Genomic DNA, 24,241 nt, shown 5'->3' on the forward strand with positions numbered 1-24,241 from the left:
TTAAATTGTTATGAATTAGGCATTTCTTTTTATTTTTTATATTTTTTATTTTAGTCGCGCGCAATGTTTTATGGTTTTACCGAGGTATACCATGTAAATGTAAATAATGCACTGGAATTGGCGAATCAGAGTGTGCATTATATCGGCTTTAAACACAAACCACATATTATAAATGACTCATATGAAAATGTCTCATGCACGATTTTTCACTCATTATGATTCAGGTGCAAATAGTTTCTGTATCTGTTGATGTGCAACAATCTACACCAATATTTCAACCTAATAATGTACAGTGTATATTAATTAACCAAATTATGCTGTTTGTTTTTAGTTGGCCAGTGCTACTACATAGTAATGTGATGTTGAAGTGCACAAATTTACAAACATGCCCAGTGTCAACTTGTCAAATGCATGTATATGAACTGGCCAGACAGTGTAGATTACAAAATTCTCTGAAAGGTAAGATGTTTCTTAAACATTATTTTGTAATTAATGATTTCTCAGACATTGTTTTCTTCAAGAAAAGATTAGAAAACAAAACTTTCCAACTTTTCACATATGTATACTGTTTTGGTATTTTTGTGAGATTTCATTTGGTAGAGATTCAGGGACTGAGTATATTGTAACCACTGCATTTCAATCAGTCCCCACAACAACAAAAATGTGTAAACTTCTTTTGTGTGGGAGTCCCCATGTTAACTAAGGAAGAATATAATGATTAATGACAATGCCTTGTCTTTCTGAATAAGGTAGGAAAGAACAAGAAATGCCACCAAAAAGCACAGAAGACAGTTCTGTTCTGTGATCAAGATTTTTGGTAGCTTCCCAGAAATCCTTGAAATCGTGGCTCTATATTTCATAATCACACCATCTTACACCTCGATCTGCTGATGTAATACTAGTTCCGGCTGAAACTATTAAATCATTCGCAATTTACCTCATACATGTTGGATTATTTTCATTAGTAACAACATTCCGAAAAATAACTGAGGAGCTCCGCTTTTAGGCTGGCCTAAATCTATATATTATGTGAAAACCGTATCCGAAAAAAATGTAGATAATCTGTTTTCTCCTATTTTCTTCAGAGTAGTAGATTTTATCATGGAATAGTACTTCAATAAAACTTGATATGTGCCACATTGGCCTTTCTTCCGAACTAATAAACGGCCTATCGAGGTTTGAACAAAACTTGATGAAGTACTATTTTTTTTATAATTCAGTAAGTCAACCATCTTCACGTTATTGTTTTGGCTTTAGAAAACTGGTGACCTAGAAAATAATATTTAGTCCAAAAGAGTATTGTCTCTAAAGGTTTTAACAAAAGTCAATTAAGTACTTTTTTCTATTTCATAATTCAGTAACTCAACCATCTTCGCATTATTGTTTTGGCTTTAGAAATCTGGTGGCCTAGAAAAGAGTATTGTCTCTGTGTTTACTTGTTGCTCGTTGTTTTAAGGAGTAACAAGTTTCTATGAGAGGAAAAATAGCTCTGACATTTAATAAAAATGCAATTTCATGACAAGTTTATTCATTTAGTTTACCTTTTTTCCCTCGATGTGTTCTTAGTTCAATTTCAATATTGTCCCGTGAGTGAACAAAATTCGATCGCTTAAGTTTCGTTGGTGTCGGAATTTATTATGATTTGATTATTTAGATTTTTAATTCTCGGCGTTTATAGGTCTTTATAGTTTTATACGATCAATTATTGTACATTTTTAGTTTTAATTTTTAGAATATACTAGGGCCGTGGATTACCTGTAACCTAGCTGATTAACTAAGCGTAACTCTACGTTGAATAAAGTATCTTATCTTATCCCGTCTTTTCTTTAACCTCGTGAAACTAATAGCTCAAAGCAATAAGGATACACACCATTTAAATAACTCGTTCCAGTTTTAACTGTCTCGGCTATCGGCAAGCCGACAGAAACGGGATAAAATTAGCCCAAAATAAAGGCTGACTTCAAAATAGCAGTTTTATTAGAATTATAAGTTAATAAATTTTGAACCGCGCGAATTTTGTAATTACCAATGCAAAGTAATCAGAACCAAAGGGTAAAAGATTTCTCATTAATGAATCATATTTAAATCGTTTTTTTTTTTTTCTAGTTGATCCTGATAAATAAATCTTTCTTCTCTCATTATCTGATAAATTTCTTGTGATATTAAGACAGTTTTTTCAACCGCATTTTTATCTATTTTCCTTACAGTTGAGAACATTGTTTCCCTTTTACAATAGCTTAGTTAAAAACGTAATTCAAGGTATTTTGCTGGTACCGGTGAATTATTTTACGGTGTTTGTTTGTGAATAATTATGACCTAACAATTACGAAGCAAAACCAATGAAATGTGGGATGAGTAATTTACTCATCGCCATTGATTCTGTTGTACGCTGGAGTCAGGAGTAGTTCCATCGTTTTCCTTTTAGAAAAATTCCTCAGATTGACGGTTTGTCTTTCTGCGAGCCTTACTTTTAAGGGTGAGTATTGTAAATGATGCACCTATAGTGTGCCATTTCAGCCTAGTAGTCAATTCAAAAGTACAGCAAAGCCGGGTTTTGGTGTTTTTTGGTATCCTAGTCATCAGATCTTTTGCTATAGTTTGCAATGTCCACTATCTGTTAAAATGTTGCAATTTTTAATTGTCTTTTAAATTACTAATACTTTTCAACTGGCTATCTTTTACAATCTCAACGAGAACAATACTTAAACATAACCAATACATCTTTACAAAACGAAACAAGAAGTTATCTCTAAATTCCCTTTTCTGCCTTGGGAAACCTTATCAAAAACCGCGATTCTTGGTCAGATTCAAACAATTAAGCCTCGTCTACACGAGCAATTTTATGTGATAATTTTGATGTGACAATTCTTATTTGCCCGTGCAGATGAAGAAAATTGGCCAATTTTATGCGACAAATATATTTGCTGAAAAGCTAACGTGTTGGCTTTTATGTGACAAATAAAAGTTGCCACATACGAAAAATTGTTCGTGTAGACGACTCGTCACATAAAATGTGGCAAATATGTTTGGAAGCACCAAGATTTTCGGAGGCGTCTAAGCAGGCCCGCCTTGTTTCTGCGTATCTCTGCTGTCCAAAGTCATCACCGACGCACTCAACTTTGATTCGCTGTGCCTTCTACTCGATCAAATATATTTGTCATATAAAAATTGTCACATAGAAATTGTCACATAAAAATTGCTCATGTAGACGAGGCTTTATTATTACCCAACAAACAGTTCCACGCAGTTGTTCGCTCACAAATAACGCATTGACTTCATTCAGCGTCCGGGGTGTTGGTGAATTTCCAAAAGTTGACAGGCCGACTTAACCAAGGCCGATTGAAAAATTATTTTATATTTCACCTACGAAACTCCCGGTAATCGTGAGTCATTCAGTTTGTTAGTTACTACAATAGCTATCTCAAAAATGTTGATATAAGGCAGCGTTGAATCGAAAAAATGACGGCGAGGCTCATGCTCCCTAAACTACGCGGAATGTCTTCATTTCACGTCACTGTTGTTTGGGAGTGAACGCTTAAGGAATGTAGGTAGATCTATAACGCATGTACACGGCCACTGTTCTGCACATTAAACCTTAGTGACGTTCCTGTTGCCTTCGCAGTTTGCCCCGTCCCCACTACGCCGGAGGAATTTGTAAACGGAGGGGCGTTTTCCATGGCGAATGGAACAGAATTTTCCGGAATTTCTGGAAAAAGGACAACCTTGCGAGTTATACGGAAATTTTCGGAAATTACTTATCGACAGTTTCCGTTCCACTTGACTTTCCTCCCGGAATTTATGAATTTTCGGTTGAATTGTTCGCTTATCGGAAATTCAACAATTTTCGGATTTTCTGGAACCTTTCCCGGGATTGTACCCTTTCGAATTTTGTGTTGAATGGAAAGCGCCCGTAGGTTTCACTCTGAAAACGTATCAAATGTTTGCCGTCCACACTACGCCGGAGAATTTAAAAACGCAACAATCACTGGTCATTTTGAATTTGTGTTTGAGGAAAACTCGGTCAGGTAAATAAATTGATTATCGTAATGCCATCGTTTTCGAAAAGCTCCAATTTAAAAATTTTTTCCGTCCACACGAAAACGAATAGCCGGCGTTTTCAAATTCCTCCAGTTTGAAGGGTGTTTCCGAAAAACTCTGTTTTCGTGACGGACTAGTATGGCCAGTAGGCTTAACCGTAAAAATAAAGCTGCGTTTTCAAATTTCTACGGAGTAGTGTGGACGCGCTGCCTTAAACTCCCTAATTTTCTAATGAATGCTTCAGACAGTCTTTCACATATCATTTGTCTACCGTGACTACAAATGTTATAAAGATATACTTTTATTTTTGGTCTTCTAGATAGAAGACAATGTATAACTTTCTTAGTTCAACCCTACTTCTACTACTTGTTTCTGCATTTGTTTCGGGTAAGTTTATACAAAAACTTCATATATTAATTAAATAACAATCCTTCAAAACATTATCTGTGTGTATTTCAATTCTTAACAGTATCAATCGTGCCAAAATAGAGATCACTCCATGGAGAATGCGCCCATGCGACTGTTATTGTCGAGTTGAGCAAGATCAAAAACCGAACGAAAGCAAAGGGACTTAGAAGCATATGTACCTGTCCTTAAGTGTTATAACAGGACATAACGCTTTTGACGTGAGATGAACACTTTAATACTAATAGACCGTCAAGAAAGAAGAAAGGCATTTTCTTTGAGCCATTCCTCAAAGCGTGACTTTTGGAACAACTGCTGCTGTTATTGCAACCTTCTACGTTCATTCATAGTGCTAGTGGAATTTGATCGTCCACGTTGCTGATGGGCACACGTTGCTCATTCAGTTGCAAAATTTCATATTTCACATGCCTGATTGACTAAGCTGTGAACTAACATCGTTTTTATCGCCTACGATTTTCATGAGCAAATCTAAATACTTAAGAAATAAATGGCGTTTGGTTACTCCTTCCTCTCTGATATCTCATAGATCGTCAAGTCTCTGGCAAGTGTGGGAAGAGTGGTATCGCCGACACAGACTGGGCAGCATGCCTTGTTGCCGAAGATAAAGAAGGAAACGTTTGTCCGCACAACTTCAGAAAGCTTGAAGATGATTTTTCTTGTGAACCATCTGGTTCTAGGAACCCTCCTTACAAGAAACGAGTGTGTTGCCTGCTGGGGCCAGTATTAGACTTACAGGTAACTAAAACATGCCGAGAAATGTATTGTTACCCCTAGTGCGCGTTCTACGATCGCAAACTTTAACAACGACAAAATGTAGGAAAGTAAACGAGGGGGCCAGCTCTGTACTCTTTGCCATTTGAATGTGAGCAAGGATGGCGCAGTGGTTATAGCGCTCGCCTCCCACCATTATATCCCGGGTTCTATTTTGACAAGGTGCCATATGTGGGTTGAGTTTGTAGTTGATTCTCGCCTTGCTCTGAGGGTTTTTCGCCCGGTTCTCTGGTTTTCCTCCCTCCACAAACACCAACATTTCCAAATTCCAATTCGAAAAGGTTAAAGGACCTGCATGAAAACCAGCTAAGGCTGATGTGGCTAATCTATCTACTTATTTATTTATTCATTTGTTTGTTTGTTTATTTATTTATTTTAATGTCACCCTCGATAAATAAAGTTTTGATTGATTAATTGATTGATTGATAGTTTGAATGTGAATTTGACAAGTAATACTGACAAAAAAGGAAATATTTTTTAAAAAGTGATCATTTTTTAACCTCCAACCAAGAGTAAATCAGTTTTGATGGTATTTCCCTGCCTTTCAGCTAGAGTTCCACTCGCGTGTTCCAAAAAAATCAGTAAATTCCGCCATAGAATGTAAATGACACCTGACACGTTCGTTGAAACTCTAAGAAAATTACTGGAAGAAAAGGACCTTCAAAGGGAGTCACGTCCTCACGTAAGTTGGGGTGGGAGGGGGTATTGAATGGCTATTCGTGTCCCATTTATCGTTTACACCAGTTCCAAGTCTTTCTGCTTCCATTACCGTGCCAAATTTGGGATTCAATCAAAATGACGAGTTCCTTGGGGGAAACGTCTAATGAATTACATTCGTACCTACCGAACCAAAATGCGCAATAGAAATAATTATGCGAACGATTCTAATATAAATGGCAAACAACCTCCATTACCACGCAACAAGCCAACGTGTGAATGAACACACAGCCAAATTTATGTTGCAGGTAAACCCCTAAAAAATGATGTTCATAATAGCCCCAGTTTCGTGGGGAATCTATACAATGGAAACTGTTTATTGTGTTCCCTTTTTGCTACTTTCGTTTCGAGTTCCTCCGCACCTACCCCGCTCAGTTCATGGGGTCCTCAGTCAATGACTTACCACATAACCGTTTCCGACGATGAGATATTCTTCTTTTTTCAGTAAACCATTGACCAAAATGAGGCATTATGCTTAAGTTGGACAAATATTCCTCACACTTTATAGTGATCAGATGGCATATTAAAAAGAGAAATTGCTGTCGGTTTCTCTGAGTTTACCATTGTTTGCCATTACGAAGGGTTAATTGGTATTTGGCTCACCTGGGGCGCGTAATGTCATTGCTAATGTATAAATTACCACAGGAAACACAAAATGGCGCCGTGACCAGGCCTTGTGTATGTGATTCTTTCTTAATTATCAAGCCGTAAGTCTTTGCAGATTAAAATATAGTTTAAGGTTACCCTATACCTTCAGATCAGCAATTTTCTTCAAATTTGGATTTTTGGGTCAAAGTAATGGTAGAAGAGTAATCTCTAATTTCTGGGGAAAAAAAATTGAAAAAAACTAAATATTGGCGGAGAAATGGAGGTTCTACGTTATGGCCGGAAGTAAAAGTTCCCTCTTGATTGACAGCCTTATAACGCGTATGCAATCAACCGAGACTACTTTCGCGGGAATATTACCTATATGGATACCACGAATTGGCTGGCTACTCACCTCTACTCAGTTGATCAGCATTGCTAATCCAAGCATTTTTCGTATCAGGTGTAATGCTATTAAGTTATAAGTAAACATGGACCACGGAAAACTCCGTGGACCAGTTTGAAAAAGCGAAAACAGCGAAAAACGAATGAAAATACATCTCGGAGTAGAGAAGCGAAAATTAACCTCGCGGATGAAGCTATGGCTATCGTATCAAGGGGGCAAGAAGATCGAGTAAAGAGAGGAGAAAGGTTCTGTAAAAATTTGGGAACTTGAGAGCGATAACAGCGATTTTTACAGTGACTCTTCTGTTGAGTCCGATACCGATGAATCGTCTGACTCATTGAGATCCATTGGAATATTATCCAAGCACTTTGCTCCGCCGCACTTTCTTTTGTTTGTTTTATTCGCCCAGCCACTCTGGCGTTCGTATCCTTTTTCGTCTTCCCCATTTTGCCAAACCAGCTTCAAGAAAACCCGAGCTACAGAAAAATTATCTCTCCGCCTTGAGCGCATTGCGAAACGGGTGTTTTGGAGATTCGCACGTAAATTTCACCACGAGAAAAAACTTTCCAAACGCTGATTGGCTCAGTGATCTGAGAACCCGGTTGAAGGCGTTTGTCGGCGGAGTTTCTTTGCGAAGTCAGAGATTTTTCTTAGCGCTCTTTTCTCGAATAAATTTTTTCGCTTGAAGCAGACACTTTAAAGAGTTACAACTAAAAGGGAATTTCTTCGATTGCCCTCAAATTTAGACAGTAGCTAGATTAACGTATAAACAAAACCGTGTCTGCGAATTGTTTGTTTCGAAATATTTTTTTCTCCGAGAGCGATTTTTGTACGATCACTTCACATTTTTTAAATCCTATTTCGAAAATGTTCTGTAACTTTTTATTGCAACTGAATATGGCAAACACGCTTTTTTAGCGCTTTTTGTCCTTAAACCGGGGAAAAAACTAAATTGTCGAAAAACAAAATTCGCTTTGACTTGTAGCTTCCAAAAGGTGATTAGGGCTCTCGCATTTAGTGGTCCTCAAAAAAATCGGCAATTCATTTCATTTCAAAATTCTTGGTATAGTTTGATAGCCAGCTCTATAAGCTTTAATCTGATATAGGAGCTTGGGTATCTACCGCTTAAACCGGACGTGCTGCATTGCTTGGACGCGAGACACCCCTGAAGGTATACGATAACCTTAAGTCAATTGTTTAAGACATCGTTCACTTTAGCACCCTTTAGTGACGAGTGATGGATTATATCTTACCTTTCCGCAGGTAAAAAATTCACCGTGCTTAGCAGGTACTCCATCCGGTGACGAAGAGGAAAGGAAAACCCATACACGACAATGAGATTATTTTCTGTTAAATAAAGACTGACAACTCTCATAAATTAAAACTCTGTTTGTCTCATATTTGTCCTTTATGCCCACGTTACTTTGAACACTAAATGACCTACTTAGAAGAACACGGTTCTTTTCTCCCCCACAAGACTCTATCAGACTAAAATATGACGGGGTGGTTGGCAGTGCAGCTCACATTTATAGCGACGAGGCACTCTGCCTTCATTTATTGGCAGCGTGAGCGTAGTCTCAAAGGGACTTTTATTGACTTAAAGTGGCGGAGAAAATTTTAATTGATGGAAAACTAAATAATGGTCTATAATAGGGGTGCCAGTGTTATAATGACTCCGGCCTTCAAACTATATCACCATGTCTTTAGGGACTAGCTTCAACTGATGACAATTTGCTCTCCCTTCAACAAATCCGTTATTTTCTTCATCTTGGTGTTCTAAGATAATTTCTTGTAGAGGCAAATGTATTTAGTGCTATGTTAAGAGCTTTTTTGAGCAAAAATGCAGCAAAATTGCCGTGACAGTGTAACCCTGAGCGGAAAGTGTCTTACTATCAAGTAGGAAGTGCAGTTTTTTACCAATCAATTTGAATTCTTGATTTTTCCTAAAACGTCAATAAATCACCAAAAATGATTCAAAACTAATCAAATTCATTGAGACAACGCTAAGAGTTAAAAAAAAATGCAAACCTTACTGTTCCACAGATACAATGACATGTCAAACCAAATTGTTCCCAGATCATGCTTGTAGTAAAAGTCGCAAGGTTTGGCAGCGTTTGCTTCAAAGTAGTTAGTAGTTAAAGTAAACGCGGGCACTTTCTAACAACCCCAGTTTGAATCCTGATAACCTGTCGGCCGTGTTTGTCTAAATGAACTTACAGAATTTTACAGAGAGTAAAGAATCCTATCCTGTAACCTCTTCTTTCATTTCCTAGAAAGCATCCTTAAAACGCGTTGAGCCATCAAATTAAAGAAAACCAAGACTTAGCCTTCACAGTAATTAAGCTTACTATAAATGAGAAAAGGCCACTCAGTTATGGATTCAGGTTTTTATCGGAACTTGTTTGGACGGATTGGGAATACTCACATGTGTTTAAAATTCTTTGGTGGTAGACTTAAGAAAAGTTCGCAAGCATTGATTTAGCAATCATTTTGTTGCATCCAGTCATACAACAATCTTTCAGTCTCTCGCTGGTTCTCTCAGAAAACGCAAATGTAAAGTTGGTGCTGTTAGTAACGCGTTTCCCTGAGGCGGGAATTATTTCGTTGTCAGTGTAAGCCCCTCAACAGAAAATTAGCCGTGCTAAATGCTCACGGCGTAACTTGCATTATTTTTTTAGTCGATTATTCTGTCCTATCTAAAAGATCTTCAAGATGTCTTGTCATAACGAAAAAACTAAAAACATTTGTTTTGTCAACCCATCCTCTCTTATTTTAGAGGGAGGGATGGGTTGCAGCCAAACCTCTCCCGTGTTCACCCCAAATCTTACTTCATGCAAAAAATAACAGGAGTGAGTCAATATACAAGAATTCGAAACAACTACAAGAAATCCATTTTAATTCCACATTTATTTGAACTAGTGAAACGCAATTAAGTGAAGTGAAATCAAACCGCCAGTAATTTATATGATAAACATCAAAACCAAAGTGCGCCGAGTAACGGACTCCGCACTTTGTTTCAAAATTATACAATATCATTTACTTTTATCGAAATGATCAAGTTCTTCTTCCTAGTCTCTAAGTCACTGAATTAGACACTTTTGTTCGCTGACGGCTCTCCTGCTACATCTTCATTTCCCTTTTCACAGTAGTATCCCCTCAGATTGGCAACTGAATCAGTGGGACTGTCAGGCTTTGACGGACAAGGAACGCAGCTTCTATCTCTCAATTCTGGCCTGTATTTATTACCGGTACAGCATCCCTCATCAACCGCTTCGTCTTTGTGATGCCACAAGGCTAGCCTTTTATAGGTATTGGGGAGGAAGCGTAGCCTTACTTTTCCAATGATCATAAGATTTGTGGCAGGATTAGGAGCATCCCATATCAAGTCTCTTTCTCCAGACTCCACAGTGTAAGTTAGCTTCCACGTTGACAGAATGGTGGGCATGATAGTTTTGGTGATTGGAGGTACTCTTGTATTACTATCGCAGATCTTTGGCAAGTTATCGCAGAGGCTGTAAGGATTGAGTATTTCTTTTCCGCTTGGGCATCGATCATAACCTTGAGTGTATATTGTAAGGTAGTTGCTGTGATCGAAGGGTACGTTGTACACTACTTCAGATGTTTCAGTGAATGAACTCCCTGCCACTGAAGTCAAATCAATGCGTGTTCTGGAATATTGTTTTTCACTTCCTGTTTTGTACTCTTTGAGTGGAAGGTACAATTTGAAACTCTCTACATATGGCGCGACGATCTCTCCACGAGCCAACCAGTTGTGTTTCCGCAGCCACGACCTCTGTGCCGGTAACCGAAAAGTTACAGAATTGCCTTTCGCCAAAGAAGGAAGATTAATATAGGCTGTATCGCCTTCAAATTGGGGACGCGTTGGTATGTAAACAAACCTCTCATCAACATCATATGTGGTATCGGGATCGTAAGCAATAAGGATGTCTAACTCATTGTCGGTAAAAAAACCAGTCGATGAACATTCGTCGATTTTCTTGCCCTGGTTAAGGTACTCCAGTTTGTCACAATACAGACTTGCATGTGACTGAAGTCGATATTCAGTCATAAAAAAGCCCAGCATAAGCTGACTAGCATCCAGAGGGTCATTTGACACTGTTATAGACTGCGATAACTTTTTCGCAACGTTACCACGGACAACGCGAGCCAATGAATCGACAAGATCAAACTGGAAGTCGAATATGTTTTCTCTTAACGCAGCAAATTCAGCTAGAGTTCCTTCTAGTCTTTCGCACAGAAGCATCCCTCCTACCACGCCCTGGCTTACAGAAGCACCAACACCTTGTGCACCAAACAACAGATCGCAAGTCGACCCCTTAAACGCGGCCCAAAGAGCGTCGTTTTGAGCCAAACGAGCTTTATCGACCTTGGGCGTGTAATCACCATAACCTTTTATAAACTTATCAGCATCAAAACCAATTTCTTCAATCTTGTTCTTCTTAATGGCTTCTACCATGTCGTTTAAGTTTGAAATCTGATCTGCGTTATCTTTGAAGTCTTTGGCCAAGTCCGACAAGTCTTCGTATACACTTTTTAGATTAGCCATGAGAGCGGAACCTCTTGCAAGTTCTTGTACCGATCTCGCAACTTCTGCTGTTTGCTCGTAGATATCACCAGCCTCTACTCCGCCAAAGATCACTTTTAATGGATTTGCGTGTTCTGCAATCTTTAACCCCAGAATAGTGCTTTCTTCAATTACTTGAGCTGCTTGAGTAACCAGTAGGGCGGTCATGGCATCTTTTATGTCTTTCTCCACCTTTGCGGACAGTGTTTCAGCCTTGTCATCAAATTCTTTCAATTTATCCGTCAGGAATGTAACGTCAGCTTGGGCAATAGCTTCATCGTATTTGGCAAGACCATGAAAATACTTCGAAATACCTTTAACAGCGGTTTGTAGGTTTTTGTCAAGCTTTCGGATAGTTCCTAGAAGTTCAATGTGTTTCGAAGCGTCCGCCTTAAGCTCGAGCATTTTTGCATGATTAATTTTCGAATATAATCGCAAATTACGCGTTGGTGGAGGATTAAGTCGGTCCTGTTTAATTTTCTTTAGAGACTCAAAGACTTTGAAAATGCTTCCAACAGCACACATATCCTTCGCTTCAAGATCTATACAGGCTAAGGAAACGTAACCGATGGCATTTTCTCTCTCTTCTACCAGTGACATAGCACTCGCTAGATTTGAATAAGCGTTTACTTTAACCGCTTTTTCAAAAAAGTCATTCCAGTAAAAAGTACTTCCATAAGCCATGATCACGTTTGCCATTTTTTCAATCTCTATGAGGTCTGTGGTCAACACCGACTTCTCGGGTCTTCCAAGAGAATTGCTACAAAAGCTCTTTGCTATGAAAGCGCTGATCTTGTACCACAACAAGGCTCCCATCATCGGAAGTGCTTTCCCCACGTCACAGCGATTGTCCTCTGTACAAGCATCTTTTGTAGTTGTGCCATCCGAGTCACCATACGGGTGCGGTGTTTGGGCTCCAGCGCACTGTTTAATGTTACTACAAATTTTGTCCGTTGAGAGCATGAAATTGCCTTGCTTCTCTAGATCTTCCCTAATCGGTGAACACATGGCATCTACGGGTATGGAGCTGTCAACTGGTTTTGATTGTGGAGGTGAAACAAGAGGGGTGATGCAGCCATAGTCGTAATGTGCTCTTAGTGTCCTTAAGATGAATCCAAGCCCACGTTTGTCATAATTTTCCTTTAGGTTCTTGCTTTGAAAGAACTTCGTTACAATGGGTTCCTCGGGTTGATCTAAAAGTCCTTGAAGCAATGTGCGGTCTGTTTCCACGGTAGATAGGTCGAGGTTATCGATCCCTATAAGCTGAGGTGATAGTTTTTCCATGGTTGCGATAAGTTCTTCAACATTTTGAGCGCTCGATTCCTTTTTGACCTGGTCAAGCTTCTCGATGTAAGAATCTCTTGCCTGAAGAACGTCTTGAAGTTTTTTGGCCCATTTAGGATCCCGCGCTGTCGCATCGACACCCAGAGAAATTATAAGAATAGCGATAATACATTTTGTGACGATCATCCTTGATTCTTTTACAAAGTTTCGCTAAAAAGATAGTAAAATAAATTATAACTCAAAATTAGCTGGATTTATTTAAAAAACACTGCCAATTGAAGTGGCTTGGAACTCTTTCCATACTGCTCGGGCTTTCGTAATTTCTTTTCTGGTGTTGACAAAGTTTGATCAAGGGACCAAGTAAAGGAGACTATGATCTAACTGATAGCCTCTCTCCCAGAAAACGCGAGCGTGCGTGGACACGCAGATGTATGTCTACCAGGGTTCGAGTTTTATGGTTTTGACAAGTTACAAGAACGAAAGATATGATTAACGTCTCCGAAAAGGATTGCGTCGTTTTAAAATTTCGCTGAAAGAAAAAGACCTTGGTCTGAGTAAGCACTGACCAGGTGTCGAAATAAACTCAAAATACTTTCACTAGTACTCGAAACTGTTTTCTTTACGTCGGATGAAGTTGATTTTCCTTCACAAGTATTTGTACTTTTGAAACAATTTGCCGTCAACAACAAAGATCTAGCCTGCGTTAGAGATTCAAATCTTCATCTGGTGTTACTATTTTGATCCTTAAGAGTACCAGGATTACAATGATTTGCAAATTTTTAGGACGTTTAGAAAGCCACAAACGCAAACCTTTGCAAGAAAATACATTAAGTTTCACACATCTTTAACTTATATTATCAGCAGGTTAAAACAAAAATGCCAAAATATCAGCAGGGAAAGCGCGACTTTAACTAAAAAAATATGGTTGGTTATTTGAGTCTTTTTAAAGACATACCTTTAAAAAACAGTGGTTTGCACCCAAAAAATATTCCGCTTCTTACATGTTACGATGCCATCTCGTATAACGGTTCTACCAAAATGAACTTTAACTTAAACAAACTTTCTTTTCCCTGTGACTTGCGAAATTACCTCATCGCTTAAAGAAAAGAAATGCCCTTTCCAATCGTTCAAATCATTAGTTCCTTTGTTTCTTACCGGTGGCAATGAGGTAGTTTGGTCAAGGACTTTCTCGGTTTGTCAGTTAACTGGCAATTTTAGAACCATCTAGTCTTAAACTTCAAATCCACACATCGGAATCCAGTGAAACGGCAAAGACAATTATTTCACAATTTGAACATGTCTTGGTTGTTTTTACCCCTACCTTTAATTCTTTAAAATTTGCTTGTAATTAACAATCGATTTTGCTCTAAAATATTAATGCTTATGCCGATTAACACACATCCTTACTTATCCACTTTTAAGGCTTCGTTTCTTTGACCATTTGTCCAAAATTAAGGCAAGGTTACCGAGAATTAGATAAGTTCAAACATAAGATGAGAACGCAATTCCATTGCAATTCTTTTTTCCTACGTTTCAGGTGCACAACCTCAATTTTTCGAAAGCAATCATTAACAGTAATTCTTCATTCCGTAACTAGCTATTGTAGTTACGAGCTAAATGTTACAAGATCTCAAATTCTGGCAAGACAAGAAACACATTATTGCATTAGCCATTCGTTTCACAAAAAAATTGGTTTCAAATCAGCAGTTCTTATTAGAATTACAATGGAACCCTGCCTTACGGTCACCTTGTTATTATGGCCATTTTTTGTCTACGCGAAAGGCCCATACATTTCTTATTCGCAAACCTGCGGCCGCCCCGTTAATACGACCAAAGACCACATTCTGAAATCCAAACCTGTATAATCCTCTATAATTTTACCGCGTTAATAGGGCAATTCAAACCAAATTTGAGCAAACAAATCAGATATTGAGAAACAATACTGCATGTAATGATCATGATTGAAGTTTCAACTTTTTAAAATTATATCTGCATTACGGATGCTTATTAAGGAACAGTTATTTAAGAGTGCAGTTGTATTATATTTGTGACGACGTTACTTGGAATAGACCACTCATGAAATTTGACCCTTCCTCGTTAATAGGGCAATCGTTAGTGACCGTAACAACGTGGTTCCACCATATGTGTCAAACATGATACTTAGGAAACCCTGAGCCGCGCGAATCTTACCAAATACCATACACCATAAAAACTGATAAACAGATCCAAGACCACAGTTCATTATTGTCCATTTTTTATTTCTCATAATATTTTACAAATTGTTCAGTTCCCTGACATTTTCTGCTAAATTCCTATCTTATTAAATACATTGAGAACGTGGCTTCACCATAACGATCACCAATCCCTCAAAGGCCAACTTATTTCCTGGTACTTTCTGGTACCGGTAAACTCTTTCCTGGTATCAGTCATGGTAAAGAATTATGATATTACACTTATTAAGCAAGGTCAATGAAATATCAGAGGCGTTGCATCAGGTAAATTACTCATTGCCAGTAATTTCTGTCTTGCGGTAGAGTGACCGGCGAGTAATTCAGTTTATCGTTTGCCGTCACAGAGACCTAATTCTATCAAATTAACATCTTTTACTCCTCTAAAGTTCAATATAAGGTAAGCTATCAGCTTTTATCTTTTACTTTAATGTGTACGTATTGACTGGGGTGGGGAAATATTTGGCTCAAGGTTAGGACGAACGGACCGAGCGCATCTAGCTACAAAAAAGATCCTACGATGAAAACTTATCGTTTATCCCTTCGCGCTGTAACAAGAAACTCGCAATTCATCACTCAATTTGAAGAAAACACAATTTTGCGGTAACAAAATTGTTTCTGTCCTTGACTTGCATCGATTTTGCGTAGAAGTACGCGTTTCTAGTAAGGCCTAACGCGATTTTCCGGCCCTATCTCTTGGACGCGTACGGCCCTCATACAGGACTCTTTTTTCTTTTCCAAGGATATAGCGCGCGGGGCCATGTCAAATTATCACACTTCTGAGGGCATAATTTCAGCATTTCAGTTTTATTATTATTACTATTTTTTTTTTTTTTTTGCCATTCAACAAGCAGTTTTCAAAGTCACCAAAGAAAGGTCTTCCTAACAATATACGTCAGCAGTGTTCTCTTTAAGATCAAATAGTTACCTTTCGAATAGAAAATAATCATTTTGACAAATAGACAATTTGTTAACGTGTATGTAGAAACAAAACATGTTATCTTTTGCAAAACGCCATCTATGCTTGGCCCAATCCTAACCAGACGAACAGATTCACTCACTCAACTTCTTATTATGATAATCACTGAGCTAAGGATTATACAGACGAAACGCTGATTTTACTTTCTAGTGTTTCTGAACGGCTTTTAATGTGTCTCAATTCAAATTTTTATGAAAGGGGAGAACTTGCCTGTTCAAAAATGCTGTCAAGATAGGTGGAAAGGATCTCATTTTCAGAAAACGTAAAGAAATTGTTCATAACAAATAACGTGGGGATTAGATTCCTCATGGAAGTAAAGCAGACATTCAGGTCACCCAAAATCACGTACATAGTTCGTCTAGGGCTTTGGAAAATATTTGTTAAAAACATGGCCAGAGTTGGGTCACAGAAGCAGTAAATCCTCATTAATTTAGAGAAGAGCTTGCACCAGAACTCAGGGTTCTGACTGACAGGCCGTCTCTTGAATATCCTTTGTCATTATTCCAGTCGTATATGAAATGAAACACTTTTTTTTTGCAGGCTCAAGGACAATGAATTTCATTATTTATTCAACTCTTATTCTACTGCTTGTTGCAACATTCCTATTCGGTAAGTTCGATGTTTTTATTCACGTAATGAGTTCCATGTCGAAGATGCTCCCTCAGTAGCGATTAGGAATACTTCATTACGCGGTCATCAAGAAACTGTAGGATATAACATACTACTTTCGTATGCAGCTTTTTGCTCTGTTCAAATAATAATATACCGCCTTTACTCCACGATTCAAGGGCGCTGTTTCGACAACAGATGGGCCGAATTAAGTAAAAACATTGTTTCTTTCTTTGCTGAAAACCATGTTCTTCAGTTATACTGAGATTGTAGTGAACACCGCTACCGGTTGACGGTGGAGAAGAAAAATTATATCTATATATGTGATAGTCTAGTTATAGTCTATATATGTAGGTGCAGCGTTAAAACTCCTCGCTCCCTCCGACAACATAAACCACTGAACAAATTTGCATTCTCTGCTTTAAAAGCAGCTGCCAACAAATTGGGCTTTTCAAGCTTCCTGCTAGCGTGGTTTCGGTGGTCACTGGCGTTTTGGCAACAAACCATGGCAAACGTGAATGATTCGAACTCTAACATTTCCTGTACTCGACAAACATATTAGATTCCAACCAAGAATTTCATTCTGACGACGTGGGCTACAGCCTTACATGGAATGTTTGTCATGGGTTGCAGCTCTATTGATTCTCTGATCAGTGGCAGGTCTGAGGAAGGTATCCGAGACACTGCACGAGTCCTGCATAACTTCGTTAGTAACAGAACATCTTTGGGTATTTTTCTCGGGGGTGGAATCTTGGACGACAGAGGACCAAGAAGTTCGTGTACAAATGAACAACAACAATAATAACTTGCTTGTGTCTAAGGAACAGGTTCTCCTAAATTCTATCTGTCATTTTTTCTGGGTCACCTTGATAATGCTATCGTTTTGCTTTGATTTGCTTCCTAGATCATCGAGTGACTGGCAAGTGTGGGGACAGTATCGCCAATACCCCATGGGCTGCTTGTCTTGTTGCCGACGAAGGGGGTGTTTGTCCCCATAATTTCAAGAAACTTGAGGATGATTACGCCTGTAAACCGTACGGTAGGAGAACACCTGCTTATAAGGATCGGGTGTGCTGCCTATTGGGACCAGTGATAGACTTGAAGGTAAATAAGCTATGTTGTCGACAAAAATGTTTCCATGTGCGGGCACGAATATTTGTCAACTCACTGATGAATTCTACACTGTATATTACCTTTTCGCAGGTTAAAGACTCACCATGCTTAGCAGGTACTCCGTCCAGTGATGATGTGGAAAAGAAGAACCATAAACTCCATTGATAATTTGTGCTAAATAAAGATAATTCTCAGAAAATAGAAAACTTTGTCTGTCTTCTTCGAAAACACATTCCACACATCAAACAAACTTTCTTCGTTTTCTGTCTTCCTGACTTCAACCACTATTTCACAGACTTCGTAACCCACTTGCTCTGCGATAGCCTTGCCTTTTTTTCTTCCCGCATTTCTATCTTAAACTCAAGACTTCTTTGTTACAAGACCACCGCCAGCGGTTGACTCGTTCAAGAGGTGTCTTTTGCACTCCAAGAGACCAAACTGTGGCTTACATGTATTTATGGGATTTTCATGGCTGAATTGGTAGTAGGGATAATAGTATTTAACCGTTGCATGATCGACCTTCACGTCGCGTATAAGGCGATGAAGGAAGAAACCACTAATACGTGTTTCATGGTATCTCAGTCCTCGCTGAGTGTCGCGGCTTGGTTCTGGGGATTTGCTGGTGCTTCTACACGTTTACGCGCCCGGAGTTAATTTCTTTGTTGTAGCTCTTGTATTGAGCCTTTCGGGTAAAACAACTTACTTCCTTAGACCTCTACCCTATCTACCATGTTATATAAATGGCTCAATACTGACGAGTTGCTGCGGAACCTGACGGATATTCTAGGAGGGGGGGGGGGGAACCAGTTATTGACTTCCATATCATCCAGGTAAAGTAGCAATCCCATTCGCCAGGCTGTGTAAGTCAATTGGTTTCTTTAATGACTTCAAAAGCTCAAAAAGGTCATTTCTCGTCCTTATCTTCATGTTGCCCAAAACAATATGCCATGTACTACACTCCATGAAGCTAACATGTGGGCGTCGACAAACCACATCTGTTTAAAATCTCCTGACGATAACGGATAACAGGACTTCGTTAAAGTGATTATAACAAGGAAGTATTGAATGCCTCTGTAGTTAACCGTGGTTATCTTAACCACAATTTCGATCCCTTTGAATTGCCACTGCTGAAGTTTATCGTTTCTAATCAATAAGAATTCAAATTCACGTGTTAGGTTTTCAGTGTTCTCAGATAACCGACCTACAAAAATTAAACAAAAACGAAAAGTAACTGGGCGCCAACAATTGCAATCTAACCCACATAACGATTCTCCACGCCATTACTGATCGAATTATTTATTACTTTCCAACTTGGAAGAATCTGGAACAGTCCAAGCCCTATTAAGCGGACAGTAATCAATGAGGGCTTTTCTATTGGTTTCACCTCTATTGAGCGGCCAGCCCCTTTTAAGCGGTCAATATCCATTTCCCCGAGGGTGGCCGTTTAAGCATTGATTTAGCAATCATTTTGTTGCATCCAGTCATACAACAATCTTTCAGTCTCTCGCTGGATCTCTCAGAAAACGGCAAATGTCAAGTTAGTGCTGTTAGTAACGCGTTTCCCTGAGGTGGGAATTATTTCGTTGTCAGTGTAAGCCCCTCAACAGAAAGTTAGCCGTGCTAAATGCTCACGGCGTAACTTGCATTATTTTTTTAGTCGATTATTCTGTCCTATCTAAAAGATCTTCAAGATGTCTTGTCATAACGAAAAAACCAAAAACATTTGTTTTGTCAACCCATCCTTTCTTACTTTAAAGGGAGGGATGGGCTGCAGCCAAACCTCTCCCGTGTTCACCCCAAATCTTACTTCATGCAAAAAATAACAGGAGTGAGTCAATATACAAGAATTCGAAACAACTACAAGAAATCCATTTTAATTCCACATTTATTTGAACTAGTGAAACGCAATTAAGTGAAGTGAAATCAAACCGCCAGTAATTTATATGATAAACATCAAACCCAAAGTGCGCCGAGTAACGGACTCCACAGTTTGTTTCAAAATTATACAATATCATTTACTTTTATCGAAATGATCAAGTTCTTCTTCCTAGTCTCTGAGTCACTGAACTAGAGACTTTTGTTCCCTGACGGCTCTCCTGCTACATCTTCATTTCCCTTTTCACAGTAGTATCCCCTCAGATTGGCAACTGAATCAGTGGGACTGTCAGGCTTTGACGGACAAGGAACGCAGTTTCTATCTCTCAATTCTGGCCTGTATTTATTACCGGTACAGCATCCCTCATCAACCGCTTCGTCTTTGTGATGCCACAAGGCTAGCCTTTTATAGGTATTGGGGAGGAAGCGTAGCCTTACTTTTCCAATGATCATAAGATTTGTGGCAGGATTAGGAGCATCCCATATCAAGTCTCTTTCTCCAGACTCCACAGTGTAAGTTAGCTTCCACGTTGACAGAATGGTGGGCATGATAGTTTTGGTGATTGGAGGTACTCTTGTATTACTATCGCAGATCTTTGGCAAGTTATCGCAGAGGCTGTAAGGATTGAGTATTTCTTTTCCGCTTGGGCATCGATCATAACCTTGAGTGTATATTGTAAGGTAGTTGCTGTGATCGAAGGGTACGTTGTACACTACTTCAGATGTTTCAGTGAATGAACTCCCTGCCACTGAAGTCAAATCAATGCGTGTTCTGGAATATTGTTTTTCACTTCCTGTTTTGTACTCTTTGAGTGGAAGGTACAATTTGAAACTCTCTACATATGGCGCGACGATCTCTCCACGAGCCAACCAGTTGTGTTTCCGCAGCCACGACCTCTGTGCCGGTAACCGAAAAGTTACAGAATTGCCTTTCGCCAAAGAAGGAAGATTAATATAGGCTGTATCGCCTTCAAATTGGGGACGCGTTGGTATGTAAACAAACCTCTCATCAACATCATATGTGGTATCGGGATCGTAAGCAATAAGGATGTCTAACTCATTGTCGGTAAAAAAACCAGTCGATGAACATTCGTCGATTTTCTTGCCCTGGTTAAGGTACTCCAGTTTGTCACAATACAGACTTGCATGTGACTGAAGTCGATATTCAGTCATAAAAAAGCCCAGCATAAGCTGACTAGCATCCAGAGGGTCATTTGACACTGTTATAGACTGCGATAACTTTTTCGCAACGTTACCACGGACAACGCGAGCCAATGAATCGACAAGGTCAAACTGGAAGTCGAATATGTTTTCTCTTAACGCAGCAAATTCAGCTAGAGTTCCTTCTAGTCTTTCGCACAGAAGCATCCCTCCTACCACGCCCTGGCTTACAGAAGCACCAACACCTTGTGCACCAAACAACAGATCGCAAGTCGACCCCTTAAACGCGGCCCAAAGAGCGTCGTTTTGAGCCAAACGAGCTTTATCGACCTTGGGCGTGTAATCACCATAACCTTTTATAAACTTATCAGCATCAAAACCAATTTCTTCAATCTTGTTCTTCTTAATGGCTTCTACCATGTCGTTTAAGTTTGAAATCTGATCTGCGTTATCTTTGAAGTCTTTGGCCAAGTCCGACAAGTCTTCGTATACACTTTTTAGATTAGCCATGAGAGCGGAACCTCTTGCAAGTTCTTGTACCGATCTCGCAACTTCTGCTGTTTGCTCGTAGATATCACCAGCCTCTACTCCGCCAAAGATCACTTTTAATGGATTTGCGTGTTCTGCAATCTTTAACCCCAGAATAGTGCTTTCTTCAATTACTTGAGCTGCTTGAGTAACCAGTAGGGCGGTCATGGCATCTTTTATGTCTTTCTCCACCTTTGCGGACAGTGTTTCAGCCTTGTCATCAAATTCTTTCAATTTATCCGTCAGGAATGTAACGTCAGCTTGGGCAATAGCTTCATCGTATTTGGCAAGACCATGAAAATACTTCGAAATACCTTTAACAGCGGTTTGTAGGTTTTTGTCAAGCTTTCGGATAGTTCCTAGAAGTTCAATGTGTTTCGAAGCGTCCGCCTTAAGCTCGAGCATTTTTGCATGATTAATTTTCGAATATAATCGCAAATTACGCGTTGGTGGAGGATTAAGTCGGTCCTGTTTAATTTTCTTTAGAGACTCAAAGACTTTGAAAATGCTTCCAACAGCACACATATCCTTCGCTTCAAGATCTATACAGGCTAAGGAAACGTAACCGATGGCATTTTCTCTCTCTTCTACCAGTGACATAGCACTCGCTAGATTTGAATAAGCGTTTACTTTAACCGCTTTTTCAAAAAAGTCATTCCAGTAAAAAGTACTTCCATAAGCCATGATCACGTTTGCCATTTTTTCAATCTCTATGAGGTCTGTGGTCAACACCGACTTCTCGGGTCTTCCAAGAGAATTGCTACAAAAGCTCTTTGCTATGAAAGCGCTGATCTTGTACCACAACAAGGCTCCCATCATCGGAAGTGCTTTCCCCACGTCACAGCGATTGTCCTCTGTACAAGCATCTTTTGTAGTTGTGCCATCCGAGTCACCATACGGGTGCGGTGTTTGGGCTCCAGCGCACTGTTTAATGTTACTACAAATTTTGTCCGTTGAGAGCATGAAATTGCCTTGCTTCTCTAGATCTTCCCTAATCGGTGAACACATGGCATCTACGGGTATGGAGCTGTCAACTGGTTTTGATTGTGGAGGTGAAACAAGAGGGGTGATGCAGCCATAGTCGTAATGTGCTCTTAGTGTCCTTAAGATGAATCCAAGCCCACGTTTGTCATAATTTTCCTTTAGGTTCTTGCTTTGAAAGAACTTCGTTACAATGGGTTCCTCGGGTTGATCTAAAAGTCCTTGAAGCAATGTGCGGTCTGTTTCCACGGTAGATAGGTCGAGGTTATCGATCCCTATAAGCTGAGGTGATAGTTTTTCCATGGTTGCGATAAGCTCTTCAACATTTTGGGCGCTCGATTCCTTCTTAACCTTGTCAAGCTTCTCGATGTAAGAATCTCTTGCCTGAAGAACGTCTTGAAGTTTTTTGGCCCATTTAGGATCCCTCGCTGTCGCATCGACACCCAGAGAAATTATAAGAATAGCGATGATACATTTTGTGACGAGCATCCTTGATTCTTTTACAAAGTTTCTCTAAAAAGATAGTAAAATAAATTATAACTCAAAATTAGCTGGATATATTTAAAAAACACTGCCAATTGAAGTGGCTTGGAACTCTTTCCATACTGCTCGGGCTTTCGTAATTTCTTTTCTGGTGTTGACAAATTTTGATCAAGGACCCAAGTAAAGGAGACTATGATCTAACTGATAGCCTCTCTCCCAGAAAACGCGAGCGTGCGTAAACACGCAAATGTATGTCTACCAGGGTTCGAGTTTTATGATTTGGACAAGTTACAAGAACGAAAGATATGATTAACGTCTCCGAAAAGGATTGCGTCGTTTTGAAATGTCGCTGAAAGAAAAAGACCTTGGTCTGAGTAAGCACTGACCAGGTGTCGAAATAAACAAGGTCAACTCAAAATACTTTCACTAATACTCGAAACTGTTTTCTTTACGTCGGATGAAGTTGATTTTCCTTCACAAGTATTTCTATTTTTAAAACAATTTGCGTCAACAAGAGAGATCTATCTTGCGTTAGAAATTTAAATCTTCATCTGGTGTTACTATTTTGATCCTTAAGAGTACCAGGATTACAATGATTTGCAAATTTTTAGGACGTTTAGAAAGCCACAAACGCAAACCTTTGCAAGAAAATACATTAAGTTTCACACATCTTTAACTTATATTATCAGCAGGTTAAAACAAAAATGCCAAAATATCGTCAGGGAAAGCGCGACTTAAACTATAAAAATATGGTTGGTCGCTTGAGTCTTTTTTAAAGACATACCTTTAAAAACCAGTCGTTTGCACCCAAAAAATATTCCGCTTTTTACATGTTACTGTACGATGCCATCTCGTATAACGGTTCTACCAAAATGAACTTTAACTTAAACAAACTTTCTTTTCCTATGACTTGCGAAATTACCTCATCGCTTAAAGAAAAGAAATGCCATTTCCAATCGTTCAAATCATTAGTCCCTTTGTCTCTTACCGGTGGCAATGAGGTAGTTTGGTCAGACTTTCTCGGTTTGTCAGTTAACTGGCAATTTTAGAACCATCTAGTCTTAAACTTCAAATCCACACATCGGAATCCAGTGAACCGGCAAAGAAAATTATTTCACGGTTTGAACATCTCTTGGTTGTTTTTACCCTTGCCTTTAATTCTTTTAGAATTGCTTGTAATTAACAATCAATTTTGCTCTACAATATTTATGCTTATGCCGCTTAACACACATCATTGTTTATCCACTTTTAAGGCTTCGTTTCTTTGACCATTTGTCCAAAATTAAGGCAAGGTTACCGAGAATTAGATAAGTTCGAGCATAAGATGAGAACGCAATTCCATTGCATTTCTTTTTTCCTACGTTTTAGGTGCACAACCTCAATTTTTCGAAAGCAATCATTAACAGTAATTCTCCATTCCGTAACTAGCTATTGTGGTTACGAGCTAAATGTTACAAGATCTCAAATTCTGG

At 39.0% G+C, this 24,241-nt stretch overlaps 4 protein-coding genes and 1 pseudogene across 6 annotated transcripts in view; 3 read left to right on the plus strand and 2 right to left on the minus strand.

The window, feature by feature from the left end:
* LOC145481372 (uncharacterized) overlaps positions 1-24,241 on the plus strand; it is a 130,674-nt pseudogene that overhangs the window by 42,715 nt on the left and 63,718 nt on the right. The window lies entirely within an intron of this gene.
* On the plus strand, positions 2,388-8,334 carry LOC145483046 (uncharacterized). 2 transcript variants are annotated; one of them, XM_081461666.1, is made up of 4 exons: positions 2,388-2,476; positions 4,358-4,425; positions 4,991-5,199; positions 8,207-8,334. In XM_081461666.1, exons 2-4 carry the CDS (start codon positions 4,368-4,370, stop codon positions 8,279-8,281), a joined length of 342 nt encoding a protein of 113 aa, XP_081317792.1. In that variant the 5' UTR covers positions 2,388-2,476; positions 4,358-4,367; the 3' UTR covers positions 8,282-8,334. The 2 variants fall into 2 exon arrangements, with proteins under 2 accessions (XP_081317792.1, XP_081317793.1); XM_081461667.1 differs by lacking the exon at positions 2,388-2,476 and having other exon boundaries at positions 4,174-4,425.
* Positions 9,804-12,998, minus strand: LOC145482329 (uncharacterized). Its single transcript, XM_081460979.1, has one exon. It carries the CDS (start codon positions 12,996-12,998, stop codon positions 10,032-10,034), a length of 2,967 nt encoding a protein of 988 aa, XP_081317105.1. The 3' UTR covers positions 9,804-10,031.
* Positions 16,387-19,524, plus strand: LOC145483047 (uncharacterized). The gene is made up of 2 exons (XM_081461668.1): positions 16,387-16,628; positions 17,533-19,524. The coding sequence occupies exons 1-2, from the start codon at positions 16,538-16,540 to the stop codon at positions 17,904-17,906; spliced, it is 465 nt and encodes a 154-aa protein (XP_081317794.1). The 5' UTR covers positions 16,387-16,537; the 3' UTR covers positions 17,907-19,524.
* LOC145483049 (uncharacterized) lies at positions 19,715-22,895 on the minus strand. Its single transcript, XM_081461669.1, has one exon. It carries the CDS (start codon positions 22,773-22,775, stop codon positions 19,809-19,811), a length of 2,967 nt encoding a protein of 988 aa, XP_081317795.1. The 5' UTR covers positions 22,776-22,895; the 3' UTR covers positions 19,715-19,808.

Source organism: Orbicella franksi, chromosome 3, assembly GCF_964199315.1.
Source record: "Orbicella franksi chromosome 3, jaOrbFran1.1, whole genome shotgun sequence".
NCBI classification, from domain to species: Eukaryota; Metazoa; Cnidaria; class Anthozoa; order Scleractinia; family Merulinidae; genus Orbicella; species Orbicella franksi.